General features: G+C 43.1%; 1 protein-coding gene across 1 annotated transcript in view; it reads right to left on the bottom strand.

Moving 5' to 3' along the window:
* Positions 1–1,079: 1,079 nt before the first annotated feature.
* cacna1sa (calcium channel, voltage-dependent, L type, alpha 1S subunit, a) overlaps positions 1,080–19,557 on the bottom strand; it is a 151,992-nt gene continuing 133,514 nt past the window's right edge. The window contains exons 33-43 of the mRNA XM_084316714.1: positions 19,298–19,389; positions 17,470–17,629; positions 16,593–16,720; positions 15,532–15,628; positions 15,329–15,431; positions 14,485–14,586; positions 13,968–14,101; positions 13,580–13,705; positions 8,263–8,420; positions 7,866–8,004; positions 1,080–2,197 (exon numbers count right to left, since the gene is read on the bottom strand). Coding sequence (XP_084172840.1) covers positions 1,976–2,197; positions 7,866–8,004; positions 8,263–8,420; positions 13,580–13,705; positions 13,968–14,101; positions 14,485–14,586; positions 15,329–15,431; positions 15,532–15,628; positions 16,593–16,720; positions 17,470–17,629; positions 19,298–19,389 — 1,461 coding nt within the window. The 3' untranslated portion in view covers positions 1,080–1,975. The remainder of the gene's footprint in view (positions 2,198–7,865; positions 8,005–8,262; positions 8,421–13,579; positions 13,706–13,967; positions 14,102–14,484; positions 14,587–15,328; positions 15,432–15,531; positions 15,629–16,592; positions 16,721–17,469; positions 17,630–19,297; positions 19,390–19,557) is intronic.

The raw sequence follows: 19,557 nt of genomic DNA, 5'->3' as shown, positions 1-19,557 counted from the left end.
TGTAAATGATCATGATAATAACATGTCTAAACTAATTACAGATGTGGAAAAAACTAAAGAGCTGGTCATAGACTACAGGAGAGGGGGAGAGAAGCTGGACCACATCACCATCAACAGGGCTGCAGTGGAGAGTCAGCAGCTTTAAATGTCGGTGTCCACATCACCGACAAACTCACCTGGGACGTCCACACAACTCATGTGGTAAAGAAGGCCCAACAACGCCTCTACCACCTCAGGAGGCTGAAGAGGTTCGGCATGACACCCAAGATCCTGAAGGCGTTCTACAGAGGGACAACAGAGAGCGTCCTGACGGGGTGCATCACCGCCTGGAGGGGGAACTGCACCGACTTCAACCTTAGAGCACTGAGCAGAGTCGTGAGGACAGCTCAGAAAATCTGTGTATGTGAGCGTCCCTCCATCCAGGAAATATATGAGAGCCGGTGCATTAAAAAAGCCCGGAAAATGATCAAGGACCTTAACCACCCAAACCATGAACTGTTCCAGCTGATGCGGTCTGGAAAGCACTACCGCAGCCACACAGCCAGAACCAACCGGCTGAAGAACCCCCAAGCCATCAGACTTGTCAACAAAGCCCATTGACGCCCCCCTAACTCCCCCCCCCCCCCCCCCCCCCTGGACTTGCTCATTGCACATCACACAACATACTTTTTTTGGAACTGTACATAGCCATTTTGTTATTAAATTTCATAGTATAATATCTACATCCTGATCTGCAATGCACACTTTTTAGAACTGTATATAGTAATATTTACTTTAGTCATCTTATTTTATTCTATGCTAAATGTATTGTATTGCACTGCACACTTTTTAGAACTGTATATAGTAATCTTTATTTTTGTCATCTTATTTTATTCTATGCTAAAATTATTGTATTTTATTATTGGAAGCTGCTATAGTCGAGGGACCACAATAAATTGATTTTCACTCTTCTTGCTGTAAAGTACTCAAATAAGTGACAATAAAGGAATCTGAATCTGAAACAGACATCCTGATCCAATTACGTGACAACATTTATGGATATTATCTTTGATTTGATGTTGATTTGATTTATTGGGAATTCATACAAAATAAATGATACATCAAACATCAAAATACATGATAACAAGCACAGAGAGCACAAGAGATGAATGCCTGGATAACCCATTAAGATGGTAAAAGGCCTGCTTATGTGCATGACATCCGGTTTCAAAGTTTCAGTCCTTTCTGGGTGGCAAACACATACCCTTCCCTTACAATGTGTGGGATCAATTATCTGTTATCAATCTGTGAAAACAACAGCAAGATAAATTGAAATGTCACAATCAGTGCCAATATTTCAAGTCAGCAAAGTGAAAGATGTCATGTTAGCCCTGACCGCGAGATGCTCAATTGAACACAACATTATACTCCACATATTAGTAATGTCAATATATAGATTCATATAGAAAAATAGCTCTCATAAATCTCTCTCTCTCTCGCTCTCTCTCTCTCTCTCTCTCTCTCTCTCTCTCTCTCTCTCTCTCTCTCTCTCTCTCTCTCTCTCTCTCTCTCTCTCTCTCTCTCTCTCTCTCTCTCGTTCTTTCGACATCTCTTTCTTAGGTTATCCACTCTTTCCAAACAAGACTAGGCATGGCTAGTTAAGACGGACATGATCCATACCAGTGTGAGACTCACCCCATGCACGTTTCAACAGTCAGTCAAATCAGGAGTCAGTCAAGTCAGGCAGCCGACGTTGCCTTGTATAGGGCTGCACCCTCTGGGACTGGCCAATAAATAAAGAAAGACATTTCTCCAAATTAACTTCCATATTAAAAAGAAAACATCCAAAAAGTCACATCAGTGCCATTAAATATGCTCCTTGACGGCTCAGATTTCAACCCAAGTCTCAAGGCACCAATGAAGTCTCAGAACTGTCCATTTTATAGCAGGTGGCATTTCCTGCCCCAGCACTTGACATCAATAGAGCCTATTGGGTCTAGACTAGGTTATCTGGTGAATCTGGTTGGTCTAAATCGCGTCTGGTTGGGGTTGGCAGTCTCTTCCGTCGGACCCTCCCTTTGCGTCCATTGAGAACCTCTTTGGCTGTGGTCTCCATGTCATTAGGGTCAACGTTCAGTGCTTCAGTGAACTCATTCTTCGTCACAGATACAAAGTGAGGGTCGGTGGCCAATTCTCCCAGACCACCGTTTATCAGGGCCTGAGAGAGCAGGGAGAGAAGACTGATGAGTCATACTGTGTAATAATCAGTGACATGACAAACAGTGTTATAACACGTGTCAATTAAACCTACAAATCATGGAGTTGGGCCAAGTTGGGCTGCACATGAGAAATCCCTCCCAACAGCAATGCATGAAACACAGTCACCACAGGTACTACAGTACCATTATACTGAAAACAGTCACATTCATTCCACCAGGCAGGTGCTAAGTGGTGACCTGGTTTGATTGATTGATTGAAAATGTTATTAACAGATTGCAGAATGGGTACAATACACTACGGCTCAATACACACAATTGTTAAGGGGATGCAGACCAGAGAAAGACGTTCATCTTGTTTACATCAGGGTCCCCCATTTTCAATTAATCATAACATTTATGACATACACGACATACAAATATACAGTACTGTTTATTTACAGACATAGTTTCTAAAAGAGAATATATACATTTGAGGGGGACGAAACTGTACATTGGAGGGAGGTATCTTAGTGGTGTAGTGTATTGTTTCATATTCATTGTATACTTGTATGCTGTGACAATTAAAACTCTTGACTTGACTTGACTCTCACAGAGACACAGCTGCTGCTGCAGCAGTGCACACCTTGCCCCTCATCCTCCCCCTCACAGACCCATGTCAACAAACCCTTACGGCAAGAGTCGAGTGCATGAGCAGCTCAGAGCTCCTCTTTCAACATAACTGAAGCATTAAACAAAATGGCCCAGTCAACTATTCACTTTAGTTTAATGCATTGTCTAATGTTAGCTGGCTAGCTACTGATAGCTCCTGATATCAACGTCTGATATCATCAGTTTGGCATTAATTTTTGCAGGTGCTGGCTAGCGTTGGCTAACTAGCTATTGTTGTTCCGTGAGCTAACGTTCTACCTAGCTAACGTTACTGTTTAAACAAAATGACCCAGTCAACTATTCACTTTAGTTTAATACATGAGGTATTGTCTAACATTATCTAGCTGGCTAGCTACTGATAGCTCCTGATATCAACGTCTGATATCATCAGTTTGGCATTCGTTTTTGCAGGTGCTGGCTAGCATTGGCTAACTAGCTATCGTTCCGTGAGCTAACGTTAGTACCTAGCTAACGTTACTGTTTAAACAAAAATGTTAATAAATGGGAGCTTCCTCAAACTGCCATCTCTTTCCCGACAATCCCCTCTGTGCACGAACCCTTACATATGGTAATTAAACATTAAAACCCCTGTGGCTTATAGTCCAGTGCGGCTTATATGTACACATCATTCAATTTAGCTGCTGCGGCTTATATTCAGGTGCGCCTTATAGTCCGAAAATTACAGTACATTGGTTGCCATTTTGTCACAGGAAAGATTTTCCTCTAGGATGGAACCCAGGTATGTAATTTCATCTTTCCTTGTGACAATATTATCACCCACTGTAACAGAGAAGCCGTTGGCCTTGCTGAGTTTGTTATTTGATCCAAAGAGAATGGACTCTGTTTTACCCAGGTGTAATGATAGTTTGTTATCAGCGAGCCAGGTGCAGATTCTGCCAAGTTCAGAGCTGAGGGCTTTTTCAACCTGCAACTTGTCAGAGACCAGCAGGGCAGTCACAAGCTGATGACATGTTATTTGCATAAATTAGGAACAGTAACGGTCCTAGTATGCTTCCTTGTGGAACACCACAGCTCACTGGGAGGGGGGTAGTGTACCATTTACCTCCACCATCTGTTCTCTCCCCTCCAGGTAGGATTGCATCCAGCTCACTGACTATCAAAAACAATTGCTTTTAGCTTGTCAATCAGAATGGAGTGATTGCTCTCACCTCCATAGCCATGAAGTGCTTTGAGAAGCTTGTGAAGGGCTACATCTGTTCCTCCCTCCCCAACAACCTGGACCCCCTCCAATTTGCATATCGCCCCAACAGGTCCACGGAGGACGCCATAGCCCATGTGCTGCACACAGCAGCATCACACCTGGACAAGAGGCAGGGGAACTATGTGAGAATGCTATTCATCGACTACAGCTCAGCATTCAATACCATAGTCCCCATAGGGACCTGGGCTTGAACTATGACCTCTGCCAGTGGGTCTTGGACTTCCTGACAGGAAGACCCCAGGTGGTGAGAGCAGGGAACTGCACCTCCTCATCCATCACCCTCAACACAGGGGCCCCCCAGGGCTGTGTTCTGAGTCCCCTCCTCTACTCGCTGTACACACATGACTGTGTGGCACAGCGGAACAACAACACAATCATTAAGTTTGCTGACGACACAGTAGTGGTGGGCCTGATCTCTACAAACGACGAGAGGGCCTACCTCGAAGAGGTACAGCCTCTCCCTGAACGTCAGCAAAACAAAAGAGATGATTGTGGACTTTAGGAGGTCGGGGGCCAGGGACTACAGCCCCCTCAGCATCGACGGGGCACCGGTCGAGAGGGTGAACAGTAGGGATACACCGAAAATCCGGCCACCGAAAGTTATCGGCCGAAAATGGTTAAAAAGGCTCTTTCGGCTTTCGGCCGAAAGGGTTTTAGCACCGAAAATATATGACCGAATGTCAAATAACGTGTTGTTGTGATGACGTAATCAAAACGCGACTACAGACATAGCATGCGCAACGTGTAACGTGAGCAGCTTGGCAGCTCTTCCTGCATTCTACAGCCTTTGATAACGAACTCCTCTTGGGAGTAGGGATGCCCCCCGAAACCCGGTTCTAAACTAAATTAGAAAAAAACTGAGTATTGATAAGCTCCGACGTTAACGGTACTGCTATCGGTAGTCTCTAGGAGCGGATTCGCTACAGAGCTAACAGTCTGCGATGCAACGGTGGCAGCAACACTTGAAACGGAGTAACGTTAACGGTATGTCGAGTTCATACTACACTACACGTATGAACTCGACATACCGTTAACGTTACTCCGTTTCCATGAAGTGTTTAATTAGCAGCAGATTTAGCGTTAAACCGGAAATGGAAATGCGAGGACAGGAAGCCGTCATGAATCGTTGTAGTCATATTGTAGTCTTTTAGTCTTATTAACCAAAAGATTTTAACAAAATAAAAAGCAGCAGCACTATTGCATAACTGAGTCATGTTTGCTATGTATTTCTTTCTTTAGGGGAGTAGGACATTTGTTTCACAGTTTTAGCATGATGTTTTATAGATGGCTAGGTTAAACACAGGTTTTTGTTTTTATGAGGGGGGGTTTGATTTGATTTGATTGAAGTTTATTTCAAATATGCAACACAACAAACAAACATCAAGTACATCAACACCTCTTGTGTGTGTGTCTTTATGCAGATCTTTATGCAGTTTTAAAGCACCTTGGCTTTGTTCTGAATGCACTTTGTTGTAGTTATCCTACAGAGAAAAGAAAATGCACTTGACTTTAATGCACATTTTGTTGTATGCAAAGAGAAAATGTTTAAATTGTACAATCTTTCAGCAGTCAGTCTGGAATTAATGTATGCATTCAAAAGTGCTGAATAAATGTTTTATGGGCCCATAATAGTGATTATTAATATTATGTAAGTTCAGTTTTGCCATAATCATGTCTTTTGCCATAATCAGGTAGCAAATAAAAAATATTAATCATTTTCGGCCTTTTGGTATTCGGATTTCGGCCAACTGTTTCCTATTTTCGGTATCGGTTTCGGCCAAGAATTTCCCATTCGGTGCATCCCTAGTGAACAGTTTTAAGTACCTCAGAGCCCACATATCCGAGGACTTGACATGGACCACACACATTGACAGTGTAGTGAAAAAGGCACGGCAACACCTCTACTTCCTTAGGCGCCTAAGTAAGTTCAAAGTGAGTCAGAAGATCCTCAAGAACTTCTACTCATGCACAATAGAGAGCATCCTGACTGGTAACATCACCTCCTGGTTTGGGAATAGCACAGCACAAGACCGCAGCAGACTACAGAGAGTGGCCCGTTCAGCCAAACGCACAATTGGAGGTGGGCTTCCCACTCTCCAGGACATTTACAACAAGCGTTGCAGGGGCATGGCTAAGACTCTAGTCACCCAAACAACTGCCTCTTTGAACTGCTGCGGTCAGTCAAGCGATACCGGAGTCTCATGGCCAATACAGAGAGACTCAGAAGGAGCTTCTATCCCCAGGCCATCAGGATGCTCAACGACAATGACACTATGTATCAACCTATCATCTAAACTCACAGAACACACATCCACATGCACACACTCACTTTAAATAAACACTCACCGTAATACCCACTCTACTCACTTTAGACACTTTAACACACTTTATATTTAGTAGCAAAGAGATTGCACTACAATTCATACCTCATTGCACCTTACCCTAAGTTGTACCTCATCCCATTTCTGCATTGTACCTCACTGTTACTATTTTTTTTTACTCTGTATTGTATATTGACTGAACACTTTTTGTTTACATACTTTTGACTTTTTCTATTTTATACTTTTTATCTATTTTTATCTAGCACAATCCCAGGAGCTCATAAAGAAAAAGCATTTCATGGAAAGGTATTCTGTATTTTACTGACAACTAATAAACAAACTTGAACTTGAAACTTGACAGTGTCGAAAGCCTTTTGGATGTCCAGCCTGACCATGTCGCAGTATTTGACCGCATCCACCTCTTGTTTGATGTGGTCGTTCAAATAGAGAAGGCATGTGTCAGTGGAGTGGGATGTTCCAGATTGGAATTCGTAGATTCGTTTTTTTTTTTTTTTTACTTGGTACTTCCTCTACCTGTAGGACTAATAGTTTAAAATCCACAGTGCGCTATAGAGCCATATTCAACTGGAACAAGCTACTAGTATCCACAAGGGAAGAATACATATAATTAAAAAAATATATTAAAAAGTGAACTGGTGTACATGAGACTGATGTAGTAGAGATGTTATTGACTATTTTATGTTTTTTTATATATTTTTTATCAATGGGATTTTGGGGGGGAATGTGTTAGGCCTACATCTTCAATGTTGAGTATTCATTTTTTATTTCCTTTCCGTTTATTTTATTTAAATGTAAATTGTATTACTAATTACATTCTGTAGATGTATTGTTATATTGTTTTCTTGTGAGGATCCCAGGAGGACTAGCCACAGGGTGCTAATTTTTCCATAGTGCAGCTTTAATGTTGTTATCATCATCATCATCATCATCATCATCATCATCATCATCATCATCATCATCATCATCATGATCACCATCATCATTATCATCATCATCATCACTACCGCACATAGGACCACATAGGAAATAGCTGTTTCTATTACTTTCATGTTTTATCCTCTGGGTACAGGTTTATAAGACCTTTTTGCCTAAATACATCTAATCATCATCATCATCATCATCATCATCATCATCATCATCACATAATGTATTGTTTAGGGGTGGAGGGAAAATTCAGTTTCCAATCTTGCGATATGGTGTCAATTTAGGCCTACAGATTGTAAAGATTAGCCAAGCAGAAACACAATATACAAGCTTTGTAACACAAAGGTAAATAACCATCTAGAATCTCATCTATCAAATTAGATAAATGCCTAGATAATTGTTGTCATCAATTTAATCATGTGTTTCTCCAAGATTCCCACCTCTGGTATTGTTCATAACATTATTTGTGCCGATGCATCTAAGCCTGAGCTTCAGTTGTAGGAAGTCAGAGAGTCTCTTTCCTCCACTCACCTCCTGGATCAGCTGGTCAGCTGCGCTCCCTAAGCCCTGCCCCTGCTGGGCCTGCTGGGGCAGAGGAGGCAGCGTGGTCTGTGGCGGTCTGTCTGCTACTGGATGTTTGCTGCTCACATCAACCTGTACACAGTCAAAGCTGCGACACAAAACAACAAACATACAGTATGTCGGTATGCATCAAGTTTTGCACAACATATTAACAACTTACTGAATTTAATTAATGTGAACACACACACATGTAAACACACAAATTAAGGTACATTTATTGAATGTATCACACACACACAGACACAGACAACTTGCATCTATGTTGAAAAAATTAGAATACACACACACACACACACACACACACACACACACACACACACACACACACACACACACACACACACACCTCTCTCTTGCATTGCTGTTGTTGATGTTAATGTTGTATTTATGGTTGGCTCCCTCTGCCATCTGTAGGGGTCTCTGGCTGGTGACCTGGGTGGGGTTGATCGTCTCATTCTCCATGGAGAACGGGTCCATGTGGTTACCAAACAGCCCACCTTGTCTCTGGGGGAGAGAACATGGCAGATATCACAGGGACATTGGTTTGGTGTAATGGTTTTACTGGGTTGTTCGATGGTAATCCACTTCTCTCTTTACCCTAATGTCCCCATCTGTATCCACTATCCATGCATTCCACCCATCTATCAATACATACATACATACATACATACATACATACATACATACATACATACATACATACATACATACATACATACATACATACATACATACATACATACATACATACATACATACATACATACATACATACATACATACATACATACAAATGTCTAACCACTGCTCCCCAGACCTGGAGTTTATCACGATAAAATGTCGACCCTTCTTCCTCCCAAGAGAGTTAACGTCCATCATCCTCATCGGAGTGTACATTCCACCACACGCGAACACTGAGGTCGCACTTTCAAAACTTCACGACGAGGTAAACAAACTCCAGGCAGCTAACGTTGACGCGGCCATTTTGGTCTTGGGGGATTTCAACAGCGCGCGTCTTAAAAAGGTGCTGCCGAATTTCTATCAGCATGTGACCTGTCCCACCAGAGGCGAGAACATATTAGACCATGTATACTCGCAATTTAAGAATGGGTACAAGTCACAGGCTCTTAGTCCATTCGGTAAAAGCGATCACGCTGCAATTTTTCTTTTGCCTAAGTACAAACAGAGTCTCAAGCGAACGCCGGTGGTCTCGCGAGAGGTTAAGCGTTGGGCCGTGACGTCAGTGGAGTCACTCCAAGCAGTGCTGGGAAGCACAGAATGGAGTGTATTCCGTGATAACACAGCCAATATTAACGAATACACCGAAACGGTGATTGACTATGTCTGTACTCAGGTAGAAGTAATAATCCCCACCACCAAAATTAATATCTACCCAAATCAAAAGCCCTGGGTAGACAAATCCGTCCGTGAGGCTCTGAAAGTGCGCACATCAGCATACAACACCGGGCTGGTGACAGGCAACATGGAAGAACACAAGATGGCAAGATACAACGTCAGGAGAGCAGTAATAGAGGCAAAACGGCGTTACAGGGATAAAGTTGAACTTCAGTTTGAACAGGCTGACTCTAGAGGCATGTGGCAGGGCCTCAGAACAATGACAGACTACAAAGGAACCCCCCTCAAACTGAACAGTGACATCTCCTTAGCAAATGATCTCAACTCCTTCTATGCGAGGTTTGAGGCTGTGAATAACAACACCAGCCTACAAACCACGGCAATGGGGGGGGGGGGGTCTGCTGATGGAGACTCAGTGTTCAGGGTAACAGAGCATGAGGTGAGACGGATCTTTAAAAAAGTGGATATCAGGAAGGCAGCAGGACCGGACGGCATCCCCGGCCGCGTCCTAAAAGTCTGTGCCGACCAACTGGCCCCGGTATTCACTGACATCTTCAACCTGTCCTTGGAACAGGCCGTCATCCCCACCTGTCTGAAGAAGTCCACCATCATCCCTGTACCCAAAAAATCTACGCCCGCTTGCCTCAACGACTACCGCCCTGTAGCCCTCACCTCCATAGCCATGAAGTGCTTTGAGAAGCTAGTGAAGGGCTACATCTGTTCCTCCCTCCCCATCAACCTGGACCCTCTGCAATTTGCATATCGCCCCAACAGGTCCACGGAGGACGCCATAGCCCATGTGCTGCACACAGCAGCATCACATCTGGACAAGAGGAAGGGGAACTATGTGAGAATGCTGTTCATCGACTACAGCTCAGCATTCAATACCATAGTCCCCTCCAAACTCATAGCCAAGCTCAGGGACCTGGGCTTGAACTATGACCTGTGCCAGTGGGTCCTGGACTTCCTGACGGGCAGACCCCAGGTGGTAAGAGCCGGCAACTGCACCTCCTCATCCATCACGCTCAACATAGGGGCCCCCCAGGGCTGTGTTCTGAGCCCCCTCCTCTACTCCCTGTACACACATGACTGCGTAGCACAGCGGAACAACAACACCATCATCAAATTTGCTGATGACACAGTAGTGGTGGGCCTGATCTCTGCCAACGACGAAAGGGCCTACCTGGAAGAGGTAGAGAACCTGTCACAGTGGTGTCAGGAGAACTGCCTCTCCCTGAACGTCAGCAAAACAAAAGAGATGATTGTGGACTTCAGGAGGTCGGGGGTCAAGGACTACAGCCCCCTCAGCATCGACGGGGCACCAGTTGAGAGAGTGAACAGTTTCAAGTACCTCGGAGCCCACATATCCGAGGACTTGACATGGACCACACACATTGACAGTGTTGTGAAGAAGGCACGACAACGCCTCTACTTCCTCAGGCGCCTAAGGAAGTTCCAAGTCAGTCAGAAGATCCTTAGGAACTTCTACTCATGTACAATAGAGAGCATCCTGACCGGCAACATCACCTCCTGGTTTGGGAATAGCACTGCACAAGACCGTAGCAGACTACAAAGAGTGACACGTTCAGCCGAACGCACAATTAGAGGGGGGCTTCCCACCCTCCAGAACATTTACAACAAGCGGTGCAAGGGGAAGGCTAAGAGAATTATTAAGGACTCGAGCCACCCGAACAACTGCCTCTTTGAACTGCTGCCGTCAGGCAAGCGATACCGGAGTCTTATGGCGAGCACAGAAAGACTCAGAAGGAGCTTCTATCCCCAGGCCATCAGGCTGCTAAACGAACAATAATCGCTAAACGAACAATAATCACTATGCAACAACCATCAAATGCACACAGCACACACACCCACAAGCACACACTCACTCAAACAAACAACACACTGCAGCACCCACTCTCCACACTTTAGATCACACAAACACACTTACACTTTATATTTATTGATAAAGGATTTGCACTACAACTCGTACACCTACTGTGAATTGTACCTAAACTGCACCTCGTCCATTTATGCCTTGCACTATATAGTATTGTATATTAGTACACTGCACAGTATTGTATATTGTATGGTAACTACGTCTACGAACATTGTACATATGTCTAAACTGAACACTGTGACCTCTTTTTTTACTTCTAATTTTTACTATGTTTTTATTTCATACTTATCTTGTCATGCACAGTCTCTGGAGCGCAACAGTAAGAAGCATTTTGTACAAAAGTATTCTGTACTTCTGTATGACAACTATTAAAGAAACTTGAAACTTGAAACATACATACATACATACATTTAAGCATTACATCACGCGCAGGAGTGGTTTGTGAACAATAAACCATGCCTAGGGGTGGTCGTTAGACCCCCCTAGGCATGGTTTATTGTTCACAAATCACGACTGCAAGTGGTGTAAAGCTTTTATACAACTGCCACATTCATCCAACCTTATTTCTATACAATAAACACACATTAATCGAAGATTTATTGAAAAAACCATCCGCCAGAAAAAGTAGTTCCCACAACTACAAAAAAGACAATTTGCCTCCATGTGGAAGCAGATCGGAAGTGCATCCAACCAACTAACACATCCAACTGTGTATTATTGGAATGATTGAGAGAAGTTGCCTCATGTGGAAGCAGCTTGAAGTGCATCCAACCAACTAACACATCCAACTGTGTATTATTGTAATGCAGACCTACTTTCCATAGAACTTCATTCTTAGATGCTTCTATAGAAAGTAGGTAAAACAAATTTAAAAGTTTTCTTTGCCCTATAGGAAAAAAACGTTTTCTTCGCCCTATTTTTTTATTTATTTTTTTAAACCTACTGTAGAGGGCCTAAACTTAACCAGTTGGAAACCAAGCGTACAGTAATAAAATTAGCAATCAATCAATCAACTCAATAGGCCATGCTCACTTAGAACAGCGCAGCACCCAGCTCTCTCTCAGTCTGACCCGCGTTGCAGACAGGAGTGTGTGTGTGTGTGTGTGTGTGTGTGTGTGTGTGTGTGTGTGTGTGTGGGGGGGGGTGTGTGTGGCGGTGGGTGGAGACCAGTGCATGTGAGCGGATCGGAGCGTGAGCGGCGCGGGGCGCGGAGCGGCCGGTTTTGACGTGAGCGAGGAGTGGGTTTTAAAATGAGTCGGCGCGACGTCCGGAGCGAGAGTTCTCCTCCGCTCCAATCCACTCCAGGCCGCTCACAGTGGTTTAACACTGATGTAATATATACATGCAGTACAATGCCAAAGCAACAGATGGCGATGTACAAACATGAAGGCCATTTTCAACCAATGAGAAGGGTGAACCTGTGATAGGCTGTTCGTTCAGGCTTTGTCACTGTAGAGACGCCCACACTCACTCTAGTTAGAAAAAGTATATCGACGCCATTGTTGTTGACGTTAGCTTACATGCTAACGTTAATGGCAGCGACCATAGCATTGTGGCTCGGCTAGCCTATCATCGCTTAATAGAGATAGTGAATGGATAAACAACGTTATTTAACATTGCAGAATGGCTACAATTACAATGCGGCTCAATACAAACAATTGTTAAGGGGCCCAGGGGGTGTAGACTGTTGTAGTTTGAGCTCATTTACACCATGCTCCAAAAAAAGAAGAAAAAAAACTGCCGAGCGATCTGGCGCGGGGAGCGGGGAGCGCTCGATTCAAGGTGAGCGGGGAGCGAGCGGAGAGCGACTTGGGGGCGGGGTCAACATGAGTGATTAGCGGAGCGGACCAAGCTTTAAAGAGCGAAGAGCGGATTTCTCGGCCGCGCCGATCCGCTCACGTGGACTGGTGGAGACTAGAGCTAGCGCTGACAGTCAGAGAGAAGGAAAAAGAAATTGAAAAAAAAAAATGCAAATTAATCAATCAATCAAATCGCGATTTTTCTTTTGTTCTAGAATGATTCAAGACCCATCAATTACATCATCCAACATTGTTTAAAGGACTAACACATTCGCAGTGACAGAATCGCTTCATATTTAGTCGTTATGGCGCTATCAACATATCCATTTGTTGTCCGCAATCTTTTTTTCTCCCGGAGATAGCCGGCGGAGTGATATGTGATTCGGTTGTGGGCGGGTCCTGAGCCCAGGACCGTGGATTGTTGCCAATAAAGACGTGTAAATGGACTGTTTCAGCCAATCAGAATCGAGAAATTTGCATGCCGTTGTATAAACATACATACATACATACATACATACATACATACATACATACATACATACATACATACATACATACATACTGTATATACTGTACATCCATCCATCCCTAGTCCCTAACTATCCTCTCACCCTGAAGATGCCGTCCTCGTTAGCCTCGTCCATGGCCCTGTCCATCTCCTCCTCATTCATCAGGTCTCCTGAGATGGCCCTGTGGAGCTCTGGAGCTGCCTCGTCCTCAATGTTCCTCAGCCCCGCCTGGTGGAGAGAGAGAGAGACAGAGAGAGGGAGGGAATTTATAGCGCAGTGTTAGGACCAGGTGACCCGGCTGGTACCAATACAGTATGTCATGTAGAGTAGATAGTATACCACAAGCTATTTTCCAGTATTGAAAGTATTAATTTATTCATTTTAATATATATATATATTTTCTTTTATGTAAATCTGTATTATTGTCAGTGTTCTGTGCCTGAACATGACAATACTGTCACTTTAGTAGTTGGAGCTGGCGAGGCCTGACCTGGATCTCGTTGGTTGCACTCTTTGTACCAGTAGGCCGGCAACCATAGTATTCCTCTTGTTTCTTCTTTAGTTTTCTGAAGTAATCCTGGATCAGGAAGGTGGCGTAGAACTTCCCGACTGTCACCTCGTCATCTGATAAAACATACAAGCAACACAATGTTACAGGGACAAATCAAACATCAGATGACACTAGCAGAATAATCACACACCTCCACATGTCCACATGTTGTCAGGAAAGGTGGTGGTACTGTTTCCCCATGCTGGTCTCTTTTTTACAGTACACACAAGCATTTACATCTGAAGATATGCGATTAACAGTTTTCATAATGTTATTACTATATAATACTATATTTATGGAAACTGATTGTCATCAACAGCAGTTACCAGAAAGAAGGAGAATTTAGGTGTAAATGTCAGAAACAGTGATACGTTTAAAACATTGGTAACTTCATTCTGGAAAGAATGTTAAGCAGTTCAGGAATGGTTGCGTTTTCTTCAATCACATGAAAGCTGACCTCCTATTGGTGGGATGACCTGGTCAAGCAGCTTCATACTGGTCCGCTTCCAGATCTTCTTGATGATGGCTCTCAGCTCCTCATTGGCTTGTTCAAAATTGCCTGACCAATATAAATGATGTGGTGATTGTTCAGTCTCATGATACTGTGGTATGTATGATAGTTCATCTATACATGTACATAAAGACCCAGTGCCTAGGGTGACCAGATGCAAAAAGTCCAAAAGCAGGACAACAGTAAGATTTTGGTGGGACAAAGTGGGACAGATTGATAATGTAATTTTTTTTATTAGAATAACTCGTCTTCACCGAATAGATAAAGGTTAAATCAAAATAAATACAAATTAAATACAGAATTATATCTCTCCACATTCATCTTGGCACTGGCAGCCGGCTTGTTACCACCTAACATCTGTTTTAAATATTCAAACTTTATCACTTGACAGTAATGTCTTGTGTTCGATATTTATTTTTTGCTTAGAAAAGAGGGACATCCTCTCAATATGTGGGACGCGGTCTCAAATGGTGGGACAGTACAACCAAAAGGGGGACACCTGGTCACCCTACCAGTGCCTCATCCGTAGCTAACAGTGTACTGCACTACCACAGGACCTAGTATGTCCTACCATGCTCTGTAAATAACTCATGTACATATACCGATATGCCCTACTCTGTTTACTTGTTTTATTGCACAATGTCGTTCTATTGGATTCTATTATTACTATTGTATTATGCACATCGTTGCGGGCAAGACCACCCGCATTTCATTGTATACTCGTATGCCGTGACAAATAAAACTCTTGACTCTTGACTTGACTACTATGACAGAAAACACACAAACATACCTTCCGTCTTGATTTTCAGTGCAGTCCTGACCAGGGCAAATAGCGTAGCGTTGAAGGTGACCGTTCCATCACTGTTGAGGGGCATGTTCATGGAGACCAGCCTCTGTAGATGTACGTTCAGAACACAGCCTGCTCAACATAGTGCTACTGGGGTATGTCTGTATGGTGAAATAGAATGAATTCCATGTCTACCGGTACCTCACCTTGCAGGCGATACGATGGGGGCAGAATTTGCCAAAGCCTAGAGGAGGCGGGATCCTTCTTAGGAGTGTGACCACATCCAGGTGCTTGATACGCCCCCTGGAGGATAGAAGGGGAAATGTGAGGACGGACACGGACACGGACACACACACACACACACACACACACACACACACACACACACACACACACACACACACACACACACACACACACACACACACACACACACACACACGTTTATTTTGTACATTATCTAACGTTAACACGAACATAAACTAACTTTAGGTTAGTTGTAACGTTAGTTTAGGTTCGTTTTCCGCTGCTGCGCTCAGAGAGGAGTGGTTAGGCAAAAAATAGTTCAGAGTATATTTGCTTATAAAACGTAATTGTCTAATTCAATTATTTTTTATTTCTCCACGTGGTGAATACACAGGTCACAACATGTATACATGAACGTTTTGGAGTTGTATTTGGAGTGTATTTCGTGACTGTATACAGTGTAAGGGAACGTCAGGCTCCGGATCTCCCCCACTTCCAGTGATGAAGCTCCGGATCTCCCCCACTTCCAGTGATGAAGCTAAGCTACGCTAACAGAGCGACTGTTCCCAAAGCTAAATGCACGCACAGAGACAAAAAGGTATGTATCTTCTTGTCTAACTCCAGGGAAGATGTTAAATAAGCTAATTTCCCAAAATGTTGGAGTTTTCCTTTAACAATTGTGTGTATTGAGCCGTACTGTATTGTACCCATTCTGCAATCTGTTAAATAAAGTTTTCATTCATTCATTCATTCATTCACACACACACACACACACACACACACACACACACACACACACACACACACACACACACACACACACACACACACACACACACACACACACACACACACACATTCATTCTTTCCAAATGGAGCTATTGAAGTTAAATGGTGGAACTATTGAAGTTAAAAGAATTAAAAGCATTAAAGTAAAAATATCGTCCAGGCACAACACACACGCGCACACGCACACACAAAACGCACACAGATAAACACGCACACACAGTCACACTCTTACGTGGCCTCAGGGTCATATTCTGCCCAGATCTTCTTGAACTCATCCAGGTGCTGAGGACCAAGGATTGACCAATCACGAGTCAGGTAATCAAAATTGTCCATGATGACAGCCACAAACAGGTTGATGATCTGTAAGCAAACAGAGGAAGTACGCAAGTCAGAGAGAGAGAGAGAGAGAGAGAGAGAGAGAGAGAGAGAGAGAGAGAGAGAGAGAGAGAGAGAGAGAGAACATACTGTATGATATGAAAGCCTGTGAGGGTGAGATCTTTTCACACTTTCCAATAACGTTATCACATGAGCTTGTTTCAAGGATTTTCTCAAAACAAGCAACATCCTCTTCAAACAAAAGGAGTGATCTGCTCTATCTCAACATATCGCTACTAATGTCAGTACATTTCCTGAAACAAGTTAAGTGGCTCTTCAATAAGTGAAATTATGTATCTCACCCCATTGGCAGATTAATATAGTTAATAAGAAATTAAAAAAGATAAATAAATAATATATATAGGCCTACTTAATTTTTATTTTTTTTTTACTTTTATTTATAGCATTTTCAGCATTTTCTGGCCACGCAGGACCAATAGAGGGACTGGGAAACGGTCGCCGGGACTGGGAAACGAACCCGGGACGACCGCTTCGCAACTCAGCGTGCTATGTGGTGTGCTACTGGAGCGCCCCTATATATACTTTACTTAATCATAAAAAGGAAGATTTCTTTCATTTTTATAAACTCTTTTATAGTATAAGGTTGACTACTAAAGAAGGTCCTGCCCTATGGTACGTGCACGTATGTGTGTGCGTGCGTGTGTGTGCGTGTGTGTATGTGTGTGTGTGTGTGCGTGTGTGTGTGTACATGCTGTGTGTGTACCACCAGTTACCAGGAAGGCACAGAGCATGTAGAAGCTCATGAAGTAGATGATGGCAAAGTTGGCTCCACAGGTGAACTCCTCCCCTGGCAGGTAGTCAGACTTGGGGTCACACCTCTTACCATACATACAGGCCAACATGACCTCATGCCAAGCCTCTCCTGTTGCACATCTACACAGGAGGCAGAAAGAAGAGAGGGTGATTGTGTTCCTCCATGGATCAGATAGTAAGGAGCTCCGTCTCTAGTGAATTTGCAACTACCAAAGACCAACAAAGGCATGAGAGACTATTTATTGACTACGGAGAACAGTGGTGACAGGCGGAGACTGCCTATAAAAGTTAAATCTATACTTGAACTAATATAGTGGTTCTGGTTCTGAATGTGGGGAAAAATTGGGAATCGTTTTTCTTTTTTTCTAGCTTTTTTCCTGGCCCTTTTTTGAGGGCACTCCATCCACCCCCCCCCCCCTCTTCGGGGGACAACTTTATTATTTATTATACATTTTAATTATTTACAGTACAAAATTAAATAAAAAGTGTAGTAAAATAAGAAAAATATTAAAAAATATATATTTCATTGCCCTCTCGGAGGGGGGGAACTCAGACTAGATATTGACAAACAAATTACAACTAAGGACAATGAAGGACAACAATGAATACACATGACAAGGGAAAGGGGGGGGGGGCAGAGAGGGGAGTAAGTAAAGTAGAGGGGGATTGAGAGAAGGGTGGGTTATGGAGTGGATGGTCAATCTCCTATGATTAGGAGCCTAGATTATCCACAAGCAATTTCCAGATGTTATTAAATTGTGAGACTTCGATGTGATCCACGGTTGAGATTGTTTCCTGTGATATGTAATTTGAGAGAAGGCCTAACCATTGGCCAGTATTCACCTTTTTTCTTAGTTTAATATCACCATTTCATTCACTAGAGGGCGACAGTGGCTCTGTAATGAGAAAGTTCCTGGTTGGATTCCGGCTCCTCCCGGCTGCATGTCAAAGTGTCCTTGAGCAAGACACTTAACCCCTAATTGCTCTTGATGAACACTGTTATGTACTGTCTGTGGTATATTCACATTGTGGGTTAAGTGTGTTGTCACTAATTGGTGGTTGTGATTGACACACTGTCCAGAGTCCTGTCTCGCCTGAAGTGCTCACTTGTCCTCTCACTGCCTTTTGGCAATTTTTTCTGTTTGACCATTTTTGCTTTGTTCTATTTTTGCCCATGTACTTTATTTTGTTATATCCTGAACCATGGAGACTGGAGCACCCAGCTCTCCATTATTTTTTGTTCTTTAAATAGTTATCAAATAAATACTGTTATTTTTGGTAAAACGTGTCCGTTTTCCTGTGTCCACCTGTTTGCATTCAAGGCCTACCGGGAAAACGAGCCATATTTTCCTGACTGCTCAGGCCTTAGGGCAAGTCAAATAGGCTTGAATGTAACAAACACGTTGGCACCTTGCATGGTTGCCTCTGCCGTCAGTGGGTGAGTGAATAGGTGAATGTGAGGCATACATTGTAAAGTGCTTTGATTTTCCATTTAATTTACTAGAAGTTAGCCTAGAAAATAGTTTTTCAATGAGAAAATACACAAGAGTGACTTTTCTCTTTCTCCGCTGGTGTCTGAGCTATAGAATTCTTAATCAAATCTAACAATAACAATACAAAATTATCAGATGGGGGTCCCTGGCTAACTGGGGGTCCGCAGCAAAAAAGTTTAACAATTCATGGGTCCTTGACACGGAAAAGGCTGAGAACCTCTGAACTAATCAAAAGAAAAGTACTAGTGACATAATTCATATGTGAGAATGCAGGGGGACATGACAGGATACACACCTGAAGAGCAACAGCACAGCTTGTGGGAATGTCTGGAAGTTGTTGTTCCTGTTGATGTATGTGCTGTCTACCAGGGAGATCTTACCAAATATCTGAGAGACAGAGATTAAATAAACAGAAGAGACCTGTGTATAGTACAATGTGTTTATTTAATCCACAAATCTGTAAAATTCGGCAATCAAGGCAGAATGACCTATTTCAATCTCATGCTTACCAGAGATGTGCTTATAATTTTTCAGGAAATAAGATGTTGACTAAGA

Source organism: Notolepis coatsorum, assembly GCF_963971535.1.
Source record: "Notolepis coatsorum genome assembly, chromosome: 6".
In the NCBI taxonomy this organism is placed as follows: Eukaryota; Metazoa; Chordata; class Actinopteri; order Aulopiformes; family Paralepididae; genus Notolepis; species Notolepis coatsorum.
Note: the sequence above shows the minus strand (reverse complement) of the source record. Positions and strands in the feature narration are given on the sequence as shown.